Genomic DNA, 17,356 nt, shown 5'->3' on the forward strand with positions numbered 1-17,356 from the left:
GTGTTTTTGGTTTTTTTTGCAGTTTCTATTTTTTATAGTGAAGTCACAGGAACAGGATCCTTGTCAAATGGACCCCAAAGCGGTCTCCGCTTCACTACTGACAGTTCTGTTTGTTTCTCTTCTGGGTTTCTGTCACAGTGTGATAGAACTCCAGATAGAAACCCATACAGTGCAAACAGAAAAACACTGTGGGGGCCATGAGGAGGGCTGCAGTAGCATCTGAAAAATAGGTGTCTAAACTGGCCCAACTGTCTATCTGCCACATAAGAGGTCACTAGCACTATGATCTACATAGAAGGGTGGACTGGCCATTGAGCCCATAGTGAAAATCCCAGGGGGGCGGTCAGGTCCTGGAGCCGGTGGAGGGGGACATTATTTTTAACTTATGTGGCCAAGTGCAGTGAAGTAAAGCAGAGGTGTACTTACCCGCCAGCATCACCCTTCTACTCACCGCAGCGCTTCCTACTAGAGCGATCATGTGACATGCACGGGTGATTACTGCGACAGATCCCCAGGCCCAGTGATTGGGAGGCTCAGGCTGGCCATAACGACTGCTCTAGCAGGAAGTAGCAGTGCTGGCGGCGTGGAGTAGTAGGAGCCCTGCAGGTGAGGAGAGCTCTGTTTTGTGTAAAGTATAAATAGCAGTCAAAAGCACTAAGGCCTAATGCCCACGGACGGATTTCCGCAGCGTTTCACTACAGCTATAGGCCCCCTACACACGGGCAGAAATTCTGCGGCGGGATTTCTTGCAGAATTTCCGCCCGTGGAAGCTGCCATAGGATTGCGTTAGAAAATGCAATCCTATGCAGACGGCTGCGATTTGTCCGCCAAAATCTCGTGCGGAAAACAAATCGCGGCATGCTCTATTTCTACGTGGGTCTCGCAGAGCCCCGCACAGAAATGTCACTCCCCGACCGCCGCCTCTGCTCTGCGCAATCGCTGGGTGGGCGGCAGCCGGCACACCACAGAGCCGGAGCCGAGGGAGCAGTTGAGTGCCACGCTGGTGCCTGCAGGGGCTCGGGTCAGGTCTGTCCCGGCTGTCTGCAGGCGGCCATTAGGTTCTATTGAACTTAATAGCTGAATGTACACACCGCGGAATTCCGCAGCATGAAATTACCCGCAGCATGTCCTATTTGCTGCGGGTATACGCACAGACAGCTACCATTGTAGTCATATGACACTGCCGGCGTGCCATGCGCTGTACTGCGCATGCGCGCTGGCAGCATGATGCGGGAGCTACGCAGCGGATCCGGAGGTAAGTATGGGGTCTTTGGAGGGGCGCCGTGATGGACTCCACTGCGATATTCCGCCTGCGGAGCACGTCACGGCCGTGTGCATATGGCCTAAGAGTTAGTGGGGGCACTAAGAGTTAATGGAGGCCATGGGGGTGCTATGAGTTAGTGGGGTCAAAAATTGGGCGCTCAGCATTAGTGGGGGCTATGGGGGATTGCCCAGAGTTAGTGGGGGGGGGGGGGCAAGGTTCAACAGGTGCAATTAAACCAGCGCTAGTAGCAGTCACTAACATGTGAATTGTTCTGGAAACTGCCGGGCTGCACCTGCAAGGTGAAGCCTGGGAATAAGCGCTATCACCCAAGTGGTGTGTAATAGCACTAATTGCCAGGCTGTGCTGCAGGTGCATCCTAGCATTTCTCAGGAAAACTCTAGCGATTGCCGCTAGCACTTGTATAATGGCATCCTCTGATTTTTTTTAAGGCCATGGGGGCATTATTACGGAGCGGGTGACTGTGGATGGAAAAATTATGCAGAGATTTGGAAAACAAAACCAAGTGGTTGGAAAAAATGGACAAGTCAAAGATGTATGTGTATCAATTACTGCAGAGAAGTTGTAACCGGAAGAAGACATGATGGCATCTGGGGTGGACGGAAATGAAAAGGAATAGTGAACAACTCCAGTCAGAGAGGATGTCACCTGTGATCACTGGATATAAGGGTACTATAATCACTTATATGGTCTGCAGAGCATTTGTGCAGAGCTGGTGTCTAGCACTATATGAGAGTAAAATTGGCCTTTGTATAGTTTTTTTTTTCCAGCAACAGTAAGGTGGTATGTGTTCATGGTCTGGGGGGTATCATTTTCTCCGAACCAGGGGCAGCATGAACATGGGACAGGTATATATATAGTGCGACTATGTATGTTTAATTCTAAAACACTGCAGTATTTTAGAATAAGCATACTGTGAAGTTTGACTCGGAAGGGCACTCCCAGTCAGGGAGTGGCGATGTGCCAGCCTCTACCCTTCTGCATCATGTATAGTAACAGCTCTCTCACTGTTTGTATATAGAGAGAGCTGTCACACTACATGATGCATACGGGAAGTGGCTGGAGCAGCATCGCCCCTATGACTTGGTCTGCCCTTTCAAGTCAAACTTTAAAGCAGGTTTATTCTGAAATACTGTGGCTTTGCAGAATAAAACCTACATGGGCGCACTGTACATATCTGTCCCATGTTCATGCTGCCTGTCGCAGCAGCTGGTGGTTTGTTGATCACTGCCTATGTGTTTATCCCACTTACTGCCAGTTTTGGCCCAACTCCAACATGAGGCCACTTTGTAATTTTTTTTCCAGGGCCACTTTGAGTTCTTAATTCTCCCCTGTCAACATTTATGCTGGGTTCCCACATGTCGGTTTCACCCTGGAAATCTTGCGGTTTTGCCGCAATGAGAAAACGCAAGATTTCCGTGGGATAAGCGCAGTTTCAAACCCCCCGGCCCTTAGCCACAGGTTTTAGCGCAGCTTCGTTGCAGCTGGCTCTCCCATAGAGAGGAGCGAGGCTGCAACGGAAAAAAAATTGACATGCTGTGTCGATGGAATCCACGCCACATCGCCAGCTAATATCGGCTTTGTCGCGACGGATTGTCTTCCCCGTGTGGACGAGATTTTTGACAAATCTCGTCCACATGGCTGGCTAATCCTGGGATTAACGGACACAAGGCGGATTTGCCACAGGGAAATTCCGCGGCAAATCTGCCCTGTGTGAACCCAGCCTTAATGTAGGATTCACATATTTTTTTTTATTAGTGTGATTGATTTAAACTGCTATTACACAAGTGGCCAATAGATGGCGAAGCAGGAGCAAGTTTTTACATACAACTGGTTGTAATTACTTTGCAGAACATCATGTGTGCACAGAACAGGAAGCTACACATGGCTGCCATAAGACAACTGTATTTTCTTACATAAATAGCTGGGAGCATCTGAGCACGCTGATACAATGACATTTATCACTGCTGGAGGGTTGCTGTAGAGTCAAGTTGTATTATAGTCTTCTTCTTTGTGCAATTGCTGAAGTGTGGATTCCTGCCCCCCTGAGCCTTCACAGCACATCCCTAATAAACCTCTGTTCTTTCCACCAGTCAGCCATGCTGCATGTAATCTCTCTGATTTAGCAGTGAGGTTTTTATTTGGATTTTAATTATATGGGTCTGCAGCAGAAATTCTGTAGCAGAGCTGCAGCTGAATTTGGTGCAGATTTTGATGCCTTTTTTTTTTCTTTTAAACGTGGATTTGGGTGTGAAATTCACCCCCTTAGTGAGAAAAGGTGGATTCTGCATCTTGACACTTGAAATACAAGGGTTGAATTCCGCAGCTCTTCTGCAAGTGAAAACGCAGTCAAATCCGTACCATTTAGGTACAGGTTTGGGCACCACAGAATTCTTGCAGAATTGTAGATGATATTCCATTGTGGAATTCCCGCAGTCGGTATGCCAGTAAGTGTGGCAGCATTCTGTGACTCTTGAATTGATATGTCCTTTTTCTGTGATTTAAACTGTAAAATGTGGCTTTTCTGCAGAATTTCTTTTGCGTTTCGACATCCTGTGTGTGCCCCCTCATTGTGTCTGCAGCATCACTGGATCCACCAGAGTAGCTAGCACTCTGGCTTACAGATTGGGGGCCCAAGCAGAACCCCCACCCAACATTCTAAGAGGCCACAGGGAGAGATAACAGCAGAAGTGAGTCTTACTATCTCCACATCTTGCTCCAATCATTTATAGCCAGTAATCCTAGCTATTGGTGTGACACATGACTGAAGATGAGCTGCATGTAAAAGCCCCCAATGAGTCGTCAGAACTGGTGTAGAAACCGGAGGATGTTAAAATGAGATGCGAGCGAGAATCTCTTTCCTGTCACTGTGGTGATTGGGATATCATAAAGCATATGACTGAGATGGAGCCTTATATACAGGGTGGGTCATGGGAAAGTATCCCGACTCCGCACTCTTATGAAAGCTGTCTAAAAGAAAATTTGGTGTTTTTTTTTTTTTTTGCAACCAATCACAGCACAGATTTTCTTTTAGGCAGCTTTCAGTGCCGGAATACTTTTCGGTGGCCACCATGTACTTTGCCATCCAAGGGTACGACAACAAGACTTCTATTAGATCTACTGTGTTATATTAATAAATGCAATAAAGTAACTCCCATCATTGTCTAGAAGACCATTCTAGTGACAGTAGTCATCATTACTGGAGCCTTCTTTTCCCTAATAGGGTACTTGGCTTTTAAAGGGGAACTTATATCACATGTAATTAGTTGCACTGTGACTGTTAGGGCTCACTCACACAAGCATATTTTGGTGCGTACTGTGTGCCATAATAGTCTATGGGAGCATAAAATATGCAGTGAATATGCATGTTACATGCATATTTGCTGCATGTTGCATATTACGCAGCCAAAGTACGCCCATGTGAGGGAGCACGTAATCTTCAAAAATAGACTTCCAGCCTTCTGCCTATGCAGTAGTGAATAAAACAAATGGTGCAAGCATGTTGCATGGCAAGGTTTACAGATTTTTGCCATACAGGCATTCTATATACAGCCATGCCAGGATTATATGGATCTGTTCACATCTGCATCTGTTTCATTCAGAGCCTCTAGCACAGATCAGTCTGGAAATCTCAGTTGAAATAGCACAGCATCCAGGACAATATTGAATATGTGTATGCCTCTGGTGTATATGTATCTGGCGTCCTTTAACCCCTTCAGTGGCAGATTTATTATTACCATGTCATGCCTCACAGGGCAGATTTTTTAAAAGAGTCAACAATGCAATAAAAATCCCGGAAGATTTCAGATGACAGCTCAGTGCTCTGCACATTTCAGCACTAGAGCTGTCCACGGAAATCTTCCGGGGTTTAACTGCATGGACAGTACAGCAAGCCCCCGGAGATTTTTCGGGCATGCCACTAAAGAGGGTTAAAAGGACACCAAGAATGATGTGCTGTGATAATTCTTGCTAATACTATAAAACCTTTTACCACTACATTGGCTTAAAGGTTATGGCTTTTGGACTTCGGAAGGTAAAATCCAAAATTGGCCCTTATGTGTTAAAAAAAGACGTAATGCAGTGGTCGATTATAACCTGTGCTTTATTAATTGTGCTGAACGTAAGATATAAATTACATTAGGAAGAGTTAAATAAACACAATTTGCATCCTACAGGATCACTTATGTTATAACTTTATATCATTCAGGGTCAGTTATATTCTAGGCATATATTTTAGAATTTAGACCACTTTAAAAATGGGTATTACTTTTCTTTTAATCCCTTAAAGTTACATTACACAGTCATTGTCTGCCTGGGTAGTCTTGGTATATACAGAGTATCTCCCAGGGTGAAATAATTTGGTCCAAAAAATGTTCACACACAAAACATCTACTCACAGATATCTATGTAGACCACAGGCATGTATCAGGCGACGTACAGGACATTATAAATACACACATACAGATCTCCTTAGCTGCTTCTCAGTTCGATAGTTATCAATATGCAAAGAAACGATGAAGGAAAATTGACTGCACAGATATATAATATATCAGTTAAACCGTTACATTACTCATAGACCATTCAATTACACATAATTAGGACATCTACATCCAACTTTATTTTCTGAGGTATAACAGCCATTAGCAAGAAGTAATTTTCTATCATCCAATATCTCCAAAATACTATACACATGTAAGTATGATATGATGAGCAAAAAATACTATATTAAGAATGTATTGCAACAGAAGCTGAGATAAAGCTGGATATAAAAGTATATAGGTATGGCGAAATATATAGTTATTAAAAAGAAATCGTAATACAGACAAATTATAGTAAATATTTTGAGTTCCTAAAGCCGTTGACAACTTCTAGCTGTTTTGCTGCATGAAGCAGACAGCTCCGTACATTGCACAGTGGTCTGGGTTGGTACTACAGGCCGAGTCCTACAGAAGTGAATGGGACTCAGTCTGTAGTACCAACCCTGGCCACTGTGCAATGTACAGAGCTTCTGTCTCCTGCAGCAAAACAGCTAGAATTTGGACAACCCCTTTTAATGGGAACCTGTCACCTGCTTAAAGCACCATAAACTAACTTAACTAGGTACTGTATTTTTCATTTGCGCCCGCTTTCTGGTTCCTGTGGTGCCCGCAGCTGAAGTCCACGTGCTAGCCGAAAATCCTACTTCTTTTAGAATCCTGTGCGTGCTCTTCCATAGACTTATATAGGAGAGTTCATGCACGGGACTCTGGAAAGGGTCATGTTTTCAGGCAGCATGCGGGTACCCCGGGAACCAGGAAGCATGAAAAATACAGCACCCAGTTCCGTTTCACCTTCCCCAAGAGCATCATAATGTAGTTTATGGTGCTTTAGGCAGGTGACAGATTCCCTTTAAAGAAGTTTGTCCAGCACTAGAAAAAAGGGTCTAAGGTTTTTCCAGAAACAGCGCCACATCTGTCCATGTGTTTGATATTGCAGGCTCGTCCCAATTTCAGTGAATGGAACTGAACTAGAATACCAAACACAACCTGGCAGAAAACGAGTCCAAAGATGGGCTACAAAAATGGTGAAAGGTCTCAGGAACAAAACGTACCAGGAAAAACGTAAAGAACTGTAATCTGTATAGCCTGAAGGAAAGAAGGGAGGGGGGGGGGGACATTAGTGAAACCAATAAATATGTTAGGCTGTATTTACAGAAGCAAGTGTGATATAGGTCTGAGAAATTCAGATTTTCAGCCATCAGCGATGCATTCCCGTGTTTACACGTGATCTGCATCGCTGTACAATGAGTTTTTCACATGTGAAAACATTACATGTTTTACTACCGTGTTTCCCTGAAAATAGGACCATCTTATATTATTTTTTTGCCCCAAAAGAGGCACTAAGTCTCTTATTTTTGGGGATGTCTTATTTTACTTACCTAGCGGGCTAGGCCCTAGTCCCTCCCTCTCACAGTCCTTGGCTGCCCACACAGGATCACTTCTTGGTTACGATATTCATAAATCCCGCCTCCACAATGTGATTGCTGTGATTGGTTGTTCGAGCGCCACGGCTCAGCCAATCAATGCAGCACTTGAAGAACCAATCACAGCCATTGCTGTGTGGAGGTGGGATTTATGAATTCCGTAAACAGGAAGGGATCCTGTGTGGGTAGCCAAGTACTGTGGGAACGGTATTGGGGCTCAGGAGAGCAGCGGGAAGGACCTGGACCGAGCCTGCTAGGTAATGTATTCCTATCTTTTAAAATTATTTTAATGTAATCTAACTAGACCTTATTTTTGGGGTTGGGCTTATATTTTAAGACGTCCCAAAAATCTTGAAAAAACAGGCTAGGGCTTATTTTTGAGGTAGGTCTTATTTTCGGGGACATGTGGTAGCTGAAACGGCGGGGGATGCATTGCACTCGCATGCAAATTGCATAGTGTGTGAGAGCAGTTTGATTTCTTCACTCTCCTATAGGAAAGAATGGGAGTTTTTTGTTTTTTTTTTTCCACTGCAAAATGGCTCAAAAATAGAGGAATCACAGCAGCTGCTATCTCGTTCCAAGAGAAAAATCGCCTAAGGCTTTGCTCACATGGGCGGATTCTGGCTGTGAGCCCGGCTGGTGACCCTGCATACCTAAATTTACTGTAATGCGGACAACCGCGGTGGCTCACCGTTAGTCATGCAAAGTATAGTGTTTAATTTTTTTTAAAATGAAATGTTTGTATTTCCTGCGCCGACGCTTAGTGATGATGCGGGGACTCACAGCCGATATGCAATGTTGATTTTGTATGGGCTGTGGGTCAGACGGCCTTCATTGACTTCAATGGAGGCCATCTGCACAGAATCCATGGCACAATAGAGCATGCTGTCATATTTCCTCCGCTCACAGAATACGCAATTCGTATTTGTGAGTGTGAGTGAAAAGGCAAATTTACTTGCTTTTCAATGCCTGTATTTTGTCGCGGACTACGATTGTGGATTCTGCAATTGGAATCCGCCCGTGTGAGCCCAGTGTTAAAGATATAAATAAGGTTCAGGAGGGAATTGTATTTATTAGGAAACTAAACACTAGAGCAACCAGAGATTAGTTGGGGGAGATCAGAAGCAATGTTAGGAAATATTTTTACTGAAAGAGTAGTAGATGATTGGAACAAACTTCCAGCAGAGGTGGTTGGAAAATCAACAATAAATGAATTCACCTGGGATAAGCATAGGTCTATCCTAGGAGAGAAGTAATATAGGAGCAGACCAGATGTATCGTGCTCTTTTTCTACCATCAATTTACTATGTCGATGGGCTCTACTTCTGGAACAGCAGACCCCTTTTTCTAGAGCTGGACTATTCCTCAGTAGCTTAGTTGCTAGGGACATGCTGCCTGACAACCTCATATAAAAGGTGGTTGGCAAGGAATCCCTATCAACCAGATCAAAGCTGTACTGGCACTATGCTGGCAGCTGGGAAAAGCAGGTTGAACGCCGCATGTTCATGTCAATATATTTTGGTGGAGAATATATTTCAGCTGAAGTACAAGATGTGGAATACAGTAACATTGCCCTGAATCACACAACCCTCTGCTAGTTTACCAGTAAGGACTAGTACTATATCTGTAAGGCCCCCTGTCCACGGCCAAGGTGGAATATCGCAAGCGATAATCCGCTGCAGCTGCAGGTCTCCGAGGTGAGCCTATCTGATAGATAGGCTGACCGCGGAGAATCGTGGCAATCGCAGCATGCCACAATTTAAATCCCGCGAGCGGATAATCACTATGATTCCCCGCTCGTGGACGTCGGCATTACGCTTTCCATAGCAACACTATGGAAAGCTTAATTACAGAGCATGATCAGCAGGCAATTTATCGCCTGCGGATCATCACCTGTGGACAGGCATACCTCCAAACCACCTAGCATGCAAGAGGCTGTCAGTATGGATGGTTGAACTAACTGATTTGTTTGCCATATTACTCTTAAGTTAGTGGTCTCCAACCTGTGGCTCTCCACTTGTTTTAAGCCCACAAGTCTTAGCATGCTTTCAGGGCATGTTAGAAGTTTAAGTTTTTTCAACACCTGGAGAGCCACAAGTTAGAGACTACTAATGTAGGATCTTCTTCAGCTGTCCGTTAATTATCCGTGGCACTTCATGACTTGAAGATCACATGCGTACAATAGATGTAGTCAGTCCATGTCTGGATGTTGATGGCTGGTGCCACTCTTTACCATTTCCAAAAGTCATTGACTAAGTAGGGTTTGGCTTCGATAAAACATGATCCATATGAACATGTCGGTGGATGAGGTTGCACCCTATGCCACTACATTTCCATTCCACTTTTGATACGTCTGAAAAATGTAAACACTACCATAAAACATGTAATAAAGAGGTGTCACCATAGAACCATCGATTTCCTACACGCAGTTGAACAACAGACTAAGACAACTGAACCACAGACACATCAGTAGACAGATTCAGGCAGAGAGAGATTCTCTATATACGGTTTTTTGGCACTAGTATCAACTCTTGATGAGGGTCAAGAATTCTTCTCTGGTTTTGGGGTCCTCTCGGAATACTCCAAGCATGGTGCTTGTTACTGTCTTGCTGTTCATCTTCTGAACCCCTCTCATGACCATACACATGTGACTGAGTGAAACAAAAAGAGGCACATTATCATTTAATTTAAGGCAATAATAAAGTAGATTTCACAAATATTCTGATGACCTTTGCTTGTAGGACCTGATGCTAGTGAGAGGTGGCCTGTGGCAGTAAAGATCATGGGGTTCCTTACCACCCTGTATTATAGCAGAGAACTACACTCTCAAAGGGGTTGGCCGGTTACCGGACAACATCTCCCCCAAAACCTTAAAATAATAAGCTGCACTTACCCATACTCTCCGTGGGGATCGAGTGCTGTAGCCTCGCTGTCCTCCCAGTGTTTTTTGTGCTAGATGTCACAGGAAGTCACGTGACCGCTGCAGCCAATCAGAGGCTGTAGGGTCAACATCCGGAATGCCTAGCATCATAGCGCCCTGGATCTGAGCGCTGATGCCAGGAGAATGGATGATGATGATGCTGCAGTCAGGTGACGACATCTTCCACAACAAACGCCAGGTTGAAGAGGGACTGCAGCTCTGATTCCCCAAGGCAAAGGAGGAGTAAGTACAACTCTTTTTGCTATTTTAATGCTGTTGCAGTTATCGTGAGAATGTTGTCTAGTAGTTGGACAACCCTTTTAATTCTGCTGGTTGCTAGCAGAAGCTATTATTCTACCTTTTGACTATTGTACAGTTAAAGGGGTTTTCTGATATTTTAAAAGGCTTAAAATTAATGAAAATTGAAGATTTATCTTTCCCAGCAGCTCCCCGTCCAGCGCTGCAGCCCCAGTGCCCGCCACACTGTCACATGCTGTACATTGGGCATGTGACTGCTCATCCACTCACAGGCTTTAGCGGCCATAGAAAAATCACAGCTGAAGGGCTTATTCACATAAGCGTATATCGTCCGCCGTTTTCACGGTTGGCCGATATACGCTACCATCTGAGCTGTCGTCCACTTCCCCCCCCCCCCCTCGCCGACTCACCCCATCTCTCCTCCCCTCTGTCTGTTTGCAATGGGAGGGGGCGGAGCTAAGCTGCCCCCTCCCCTTGTCCTTGGCCAGCAATGGGAGGGATGGGGGCAGAACTTAGCTCCCCCCCGCCCCCTCCTATTGCAAACAGTCGGAGGGGAGGAGAGGGGAGGGAAGGGAACGACAGTTCAGATGGTAGCGTATATAGGCCGGCCATGAAAACGGTGGCTGATATACGCTCGTGTGAATAAGCCTGAAGCCTGTGAGTGTCTGAGCGATCATGTGCACAGCGTACAGAACTTGACCACCCCACTGCTTCTCGGTTTCGGGCAATGGGGCTGCAGCACTAGAGAGGGAGTCGCTGGGATTGGTGAGTATTCAGTTTCATTTCATTTTATACTTTTTTTTTTTTTTGCATCACTGAAAACTCCTAATTTTAAAGGTGTAACTTGGTTCCCAATGCAAAATCTGTAACGGGCCCACAACTGCCAAATGCCATTTATAATACTGATGTCTTGTGCTGCAGAGGCACCAGGGTGCAACTGCTCCCTCCTCACCCCCTATAGCTGCACCCCTGGAGGATTGTCTCTTTGAGTTGTTGGACCTCATATTTGTCATTTAGCTCTATACTGTAGCACATTTGAAAATTAGACATACGTAGCTTCAACAACCACTCCGACACCAGCAGGCTGTAAGGCTTCTGTAATTGCAATGGCGATCTGTTTTGTAAGGCGTTCTTGAACTGTGGAAAGACCGAAAAACCTATGAAACTGTCCTTTTTCAACCAGATGATGGATATTATTTACTATTTTTGTTGTGTTGGAGTCATAAATAAGTTCACAAAAAAAAAACTGTCCTCCAGCGCCACCTATAGGTGTGCACCCTGTAAATCAATAGTCAGTTGTTTAAAGTGGCTTTGTTAGGTCAGCATGGGATAGAGGGGGTGACTGAGTTTGGGGATATATCCTTTTTTGTGATTCAGTATTTTTATGTAATTTAGTGGTTGTGAACACGCTTCTTTAAGCACAGCCACTAAGGGGTCTTAGGCTACGGCCACCAACTTTTTTGGCCAGCCTAGTTCTGTGCTGGATGGAACAGGTGCTCAGCTGTCTAATGACAACCAAGCTCCAGTTGTAACAAACAGTTTAACCCCTTAGATGCCATGGTCAATAGCAACAATGGCAGCTGGAAAGCTTCAGAGGTTGGGCGCTTCCTCTGTCCCTGCAGTGTAATCGCAGGCTGCTGATGAGTTTTCATGGCATCCTAATGAACCCCATAGTTGCCATCTTTGTATTCCTAGTAGACCCCCTCCCCCACCGCCCACCCCAGATACAGGGCCTAGTAGGATGCTTATTAGTTTTACACTAACAGGCATAATACCTGCACTATATGGGTAGTGCACTGTATTTTGTAAGCAATCAAAAGGTTGCATGTTCAAGTCCCCTTGTGGAACTAATAAATCTTGTAAATAAAATTTTAAAGAAATCCCTTTTCCCTCATAAAATCTTTTATTCAGAAAAAATGTAAACCATTCATAATCAGAATCATCCCATCTGTAACGAACCAAACTATACAATTATCCTGTTATTTATCTGACTTAATGAACGCCGTAAAAAATACCAAAAAAATGAATAGCTGTTAATTTCTGTCTCCCAAAAGAAGAGAATAATAAACAATCAAAAGATCATATCTATCCCCAATGTTGGCAATTAAAACTGCAACTCATACTTCTCCATCAACAGAAAAAGTTACAGGCCCAGTGTTCATGGGGAAAAATAGAATTAGTAAAACCGCGTGGGTTTCCCTCACACGTGATCCGTGCCCATAGGGAATCATTGGGCACCCATGGGTAATTAATACCTGCGGATGTCATTTTTCCTGGCATGCGGATTGCATGTGCGGGAAATTACCAGCAGCATGCTCTATTTCATGTGGTTTTCCCGCACCGACGGCTCCCGCAGCTTCCATTGAAGGCTATGGAAGGCGTCCGATCCCGCGGTACACCCGCAGCTGTTATTGTGCTGTACCCGCAGGACCGTGGGAGAAGCAGGAGTTCAAAAGAAAAGAAGTGTGCGTGGCATGCTGCCGGTGTGCTGATCACATCCGCCGGCCTGAAGAAAGAAGATCCAGCTGCGATGGAGGGGAGACCCGCAGCGTCCGGACAAGTGAGTATAATCTATGTTCTTGGCCTCATGTCTGCGGGCCAGGAGGGACCCGCTGCGGGATTCTGCACAGGGAATCCATGCAGTCCCAAATTTCCCTGTGGACATGAGGCCTTAGAATGTGGCAACAGAAAAACAATTTTTTTTATTGTGCAAAAGTAGTAACATTTTTTAAACAAAACTAAATTTGATATCACCATAATTATATCGACTCAGAGAACAACCTTATTTCTCAGGCCGGGTTCACACAAACGGGTTGGATTTCGTGTGCGGATATCCTCAGCAGAAGACCTGTGAGGGATTGCGGAAACAAAGTGCAAATGGTTGCGTATGCGTGTGGTTTTCTGCATGAATGTATGTGTATACTCATTTTTGAATCCACGTGGAAAGTAGCCCAACCCCCTGGAAACACCCTTCCATCGCTCAGGCGAGATTCTATTGTGCGGTCATGGTGAGAGCTGTTCTGAGAGCCTTCAGAACGGGATACTGCGCTTTTGGCTCTACTGGTTTTAAACTACTTATTTTGAAAGTAGTATAAATCATTTAAAAAAACAAACCCTTATTCTTATAGAGGGAGAGCTCAGAAGAACAAGCGAATTCCTGCTTTCTTTATTCCATTTGTATCTGGTCTCCCAGCAACTTGTGAGTGAATCTGAGCCCATACACAATATTAATTGTATATGCACTGCCGATCAAACTCATTCATAGAGATCAATGGAGCTCATACACAGTAAAATAGAGCATGCTGCGATTTGTTTTTTTTCTGCTTGGAGAATTTGCAATTCCTACCTCAAGTATAAATGAACCCGCAAAAGTCCATGCCTTTCAATGCCCGCGTACTGTCCGCCCAGACGGTAATTGCGGAATCCACAATTCAAATCTATTCGTGTGAGACTGGCCTTAAACTAACTAGAGCAGTCAGAGCTTTTTTTTCTCCCCCTGATACATGGTTCTAAATTATCTGCATAGACAGATCTAAAATATATCATGCTACCTACCTGTAGCCACCACTACAAGGATCTTAGTGGTTTACTGCATATGGTTTATACAGTACATTGAAATGAATAATGGGTAGAATACAGTAAACTCCCTTGCTCCCTCTAGTGGTAGCTGCTGGCAGACGGAATTTTATAATTTAGTTCTATGTTTATGAAAGGGATTTAGTATGAATATAAAGAAATGAATCGGAGAGTAATATGATGATAAGTAATAGAGATTTATTTTCTTTATTTCCCTACCCTTTGTCTGATCTCTGCAAAGAGAATCCAATCTTGGGAGAATAAGGGGTCAATGATCCTATAATTGCTCCCAGCAGTTTTTATATCTGTAGTCTAATACCATAAGTCCAGAATATCTGTAATCTTCTGTGTGTGGGTGTACTGGTCACTGCTGAGTTCATGTTATCAGGCGTGATTGTCAAAACAATTACTATCTCTATAAAGGGCGCTCGCATCGCTGCATCCAAACCCTGTAAACAGACACAGAGAATGCGCTTCGGAGTAACTGTAACCTTTCTAAGAAGCTGCCATCAGACTCGCTGTGTATGTACCATCAATGTGCCATCCATTGACCTCGGAGTTTTGTTTTTTCTTTATAACCAAACAGTAATTATCTGGAAGAGTATTAGAGACATCAAAAGCAATCAGGATCTACAGTGATGGGTCCCTTACCTTGTAGTCGTCTGCTGTAAATCTCCACGATCCTTTAGAAAAACAAAAATCGTGTATGTGTATTATTATATTACATTGTTATGGGGACATATTAGAGGGGTTGAACCAAAATCTAAAGTTATCATCTATCCACAAGATAGAAGATAACTTCATTATCGGTGGGTGTCCCATCAATGGAACACCTACTGATCCTGCGTATGGAGATCCCAAAGGTACCTGCATGAATGAAGTGGAAGTCATGCATGTGGAAATTGTTGAGTACAAGCACTTGGCAATCCCTGGCGCTATCTTTGAAATTAATGGGACTATTGGGACCCCCATTCTCAGGGGTCTCAGTAGTCGGACCCCCACGATCATAAAGTTATCCACTATCCTTTAGGGCGGCTGATTACTTTACTTAAAGGGAGTGTACCAAGATCTAATGCAGTATACAGAATGTATTCTGTTACTTTATTCACAGGCCTAAGTGGGGCTTTCAAGCTTATTTTCCTTGCTTAATGGGACTATAGCGCTAAAATTAATTTTAATTAAATTAGAGAAACATTTTCCACTTTTCTAATCTTTTTTTATTCTGTTATCGCCCATCTTACCTGAGCTACATCTAACAGCATTTAGAGCAGCTTCATGGGCAATTCACACAATGGACAGGATTGGACACATTGACTTGTATGGGAGACTGTTGTAAGCATGCTCTGTGAGCTGTGCAGAGGTCATTTTACAGGGAAAGGAAGGCCGGCTACACATGGGAGAGCGGGAATCCACAGTGGAATCTGGCTGTGACCGCAGCCGGCGACCTTCGCATACCTGCAAAATCTGTATTGCGGATGACCACTCGCCATCAGTTATGCACAGTACAGATTTTTTTTTAATGTTTGTATTTCCTGTGTCGTCGCCTAGCAATAAAATCAATTAAATGAATACCAATTTGATCTATTCTCTACACCTTAATATGCGCAGTACTTTTTTCTTTAACTCCTGCTTTCCCACGGTATCCGCAGTCCATCCGCAATAGGATGGGCCCCGGATTGGACGGCTTTTATTGACTTCACTGGAAGCTGTCCGTGCGGTATCCGCAGCAAAATGAAGCATGCTCTTTTTTTTCCATACCGAAAGTTTCACAAAACAAATCCGCATGCTTTCATGCAATTTGCGGCTGTCCATGGATGCCTATGGGTGGCTTGATTTGCAGGTCACCTGCATATCAAACCCGCCCATGGACATGAGGCCTTAATCTTTTGTGTAAAGGGGTGTGAAGTGTTTTTCAAAAAAATCAGGGGGGAAAAAACAAAAAGTAGTGTCCACAAAAAATAGCAAGGTGACAGATCTACCTACATATACAAATTACTACCAAGAGTGCCACTAAATATGAATTTGAAGGGGTGAATATTCATGAATCTGGTTCTTTTGTAATATATCAGGCTGATCACAGGCTGATCAGGCTGGGTCACTTAACCCAGAGACCACTCATTATATAAGGGAGCGGTTGTACTTGCTCTTTAACTTCTCCATCCCTTCCTGTTTTTAGAAATTATCAAATAAAAGTTAAATTTTAGGTTCCATCCTGTGATACCACGTTTCCCTGATAATAAGACCTACCTCGATTTTCGGTGGGGGGCTTGAAATATAAGCCCTCCCCTGAAAATAATCCCTGGCTAGGCTACATGTTTAAAAAAAAATACTCACCTAGCAGCCAGCGTTTGGGTCCTCACACTGGGCTGCGGCACTGCTGCAGGCTGCCGCATCCTCCTTCACCCCGACAGAGCAGGTCTTCCTGGTAGCAGGGCTTCAATACCCCGCTTCCAGAAAGCTAATGCTCTGATTGGTTAATCCAGCGCTGTGTCAGAGACCAGCGAGAGTGACCCAAATATTGTCTGCTAGGTAAGGTATTATTAGACACCCCCCCCCTAAAAATAAGACACTGTGCCTCTTTTGAGGCAAAAATTAATATAAGCCAGTGTCTTATTTTCAGGGAAACCTGGTAGATTGTGACCAAAAGCTTAAAAAAAAAGCACAATTTGATTTGAACACGATCTGATGTGTTTAACACGAAAATGTAATTTATATAATAGCTCATTTTCTGATTGCACATTCCCTTTAAAACCCAGGACATTTTCTCAATCTGGGACCCAATTGTTCTGGTTTACACCAATTGCACACCTATCTTTTCTCTCCAGTTCTGATGTACATATCAGACAAGTTCCTTTCTGGGTCATTCCTAGACAATTCACCCACATCACCCAACCATCTCTGATTTATGTGAATGTTTGTACATTTGTTAATTACTAGAATGTAAATGAAAATCTCAATTTTCAGACCCATCGGGTCATGTTATCAAGAAATACAGGGAAGTAAACTTTCCAAAGGTCACTGCAAATGATAATTCTATGTAGTTGAGGGGGAAAAAATCTTGAACGCCTCCCTGAAATCTTGTGGTAAGAATTTTCTGTTCCAAAAATGTTGAAATTTGTGTTCCGATCCTTCTTTAACTTGTATTGTTATAGCTGCATTAGGAAAAATGTGTTAAATCTACATATTATGACGAAGAGAATAACTCCTTGCCCATCCTCCTATGGTTCTCATTGGGCTTTGGAAAACTGACCTCCTATATATCTTGCCCCCATGGGTCTGAAAATTAAGTTTCTTATTTACCTTCTAGTAACAAACAAATGTGCAAAGTTTTGTAATGATCGGAGATGGAATGACCCTG

The 17,356-nt window shown here is 43.9% G+C and overlaps 1 protein-coding gene across 1 annotated transcript in view; it reads right to left on the reverse strand.

The window, feature by feature from the left end:
* Positions 1-5,366: 5,366 nt before the first annotated feature.
* Positions 5,367-17,356, reverse strand: part of GCH1 (GTP cyclohydrolase 1) — a 40,814-nt gene continuing 28,824 nt past the window's right edge. The window contains exons 4-6 of the mRNA XM_066608000.1: positions 14,650-14,681; positions 11,475-11,559; positions 5,367-9,895 (exon numbers count right to left, since the gene is read on the reverse strand). Coding sequence (XP_066464097.1) covers positions 9,769-9,895; positions 11,475-11,559; positions 14,650-14,681 — 244 coding nt within the window. The 3' untranslated portion in view covers positions 5,367-9,768. The remainder of the gene's footprint in view (positions 9,896-11,474; positions 11,560-14,649; positions 14,682-17,356) is intronic.

This window comes from Eleutherodactylus coqui, chromosome 6, assembly GCF_035609145.1.
Source record: "Eleutherodactylus coqui strain aEleCoq1 chromosome 6, aEleCoq1.hap1, whole genome shotgun sequence".
Lineage (NCBI taxonomy): Eukaryota > Metazoa > Chordata > Amphibia > Anura > Eleutherodactylidae > Eleutherodactylus > Eleutherodactylus coqui.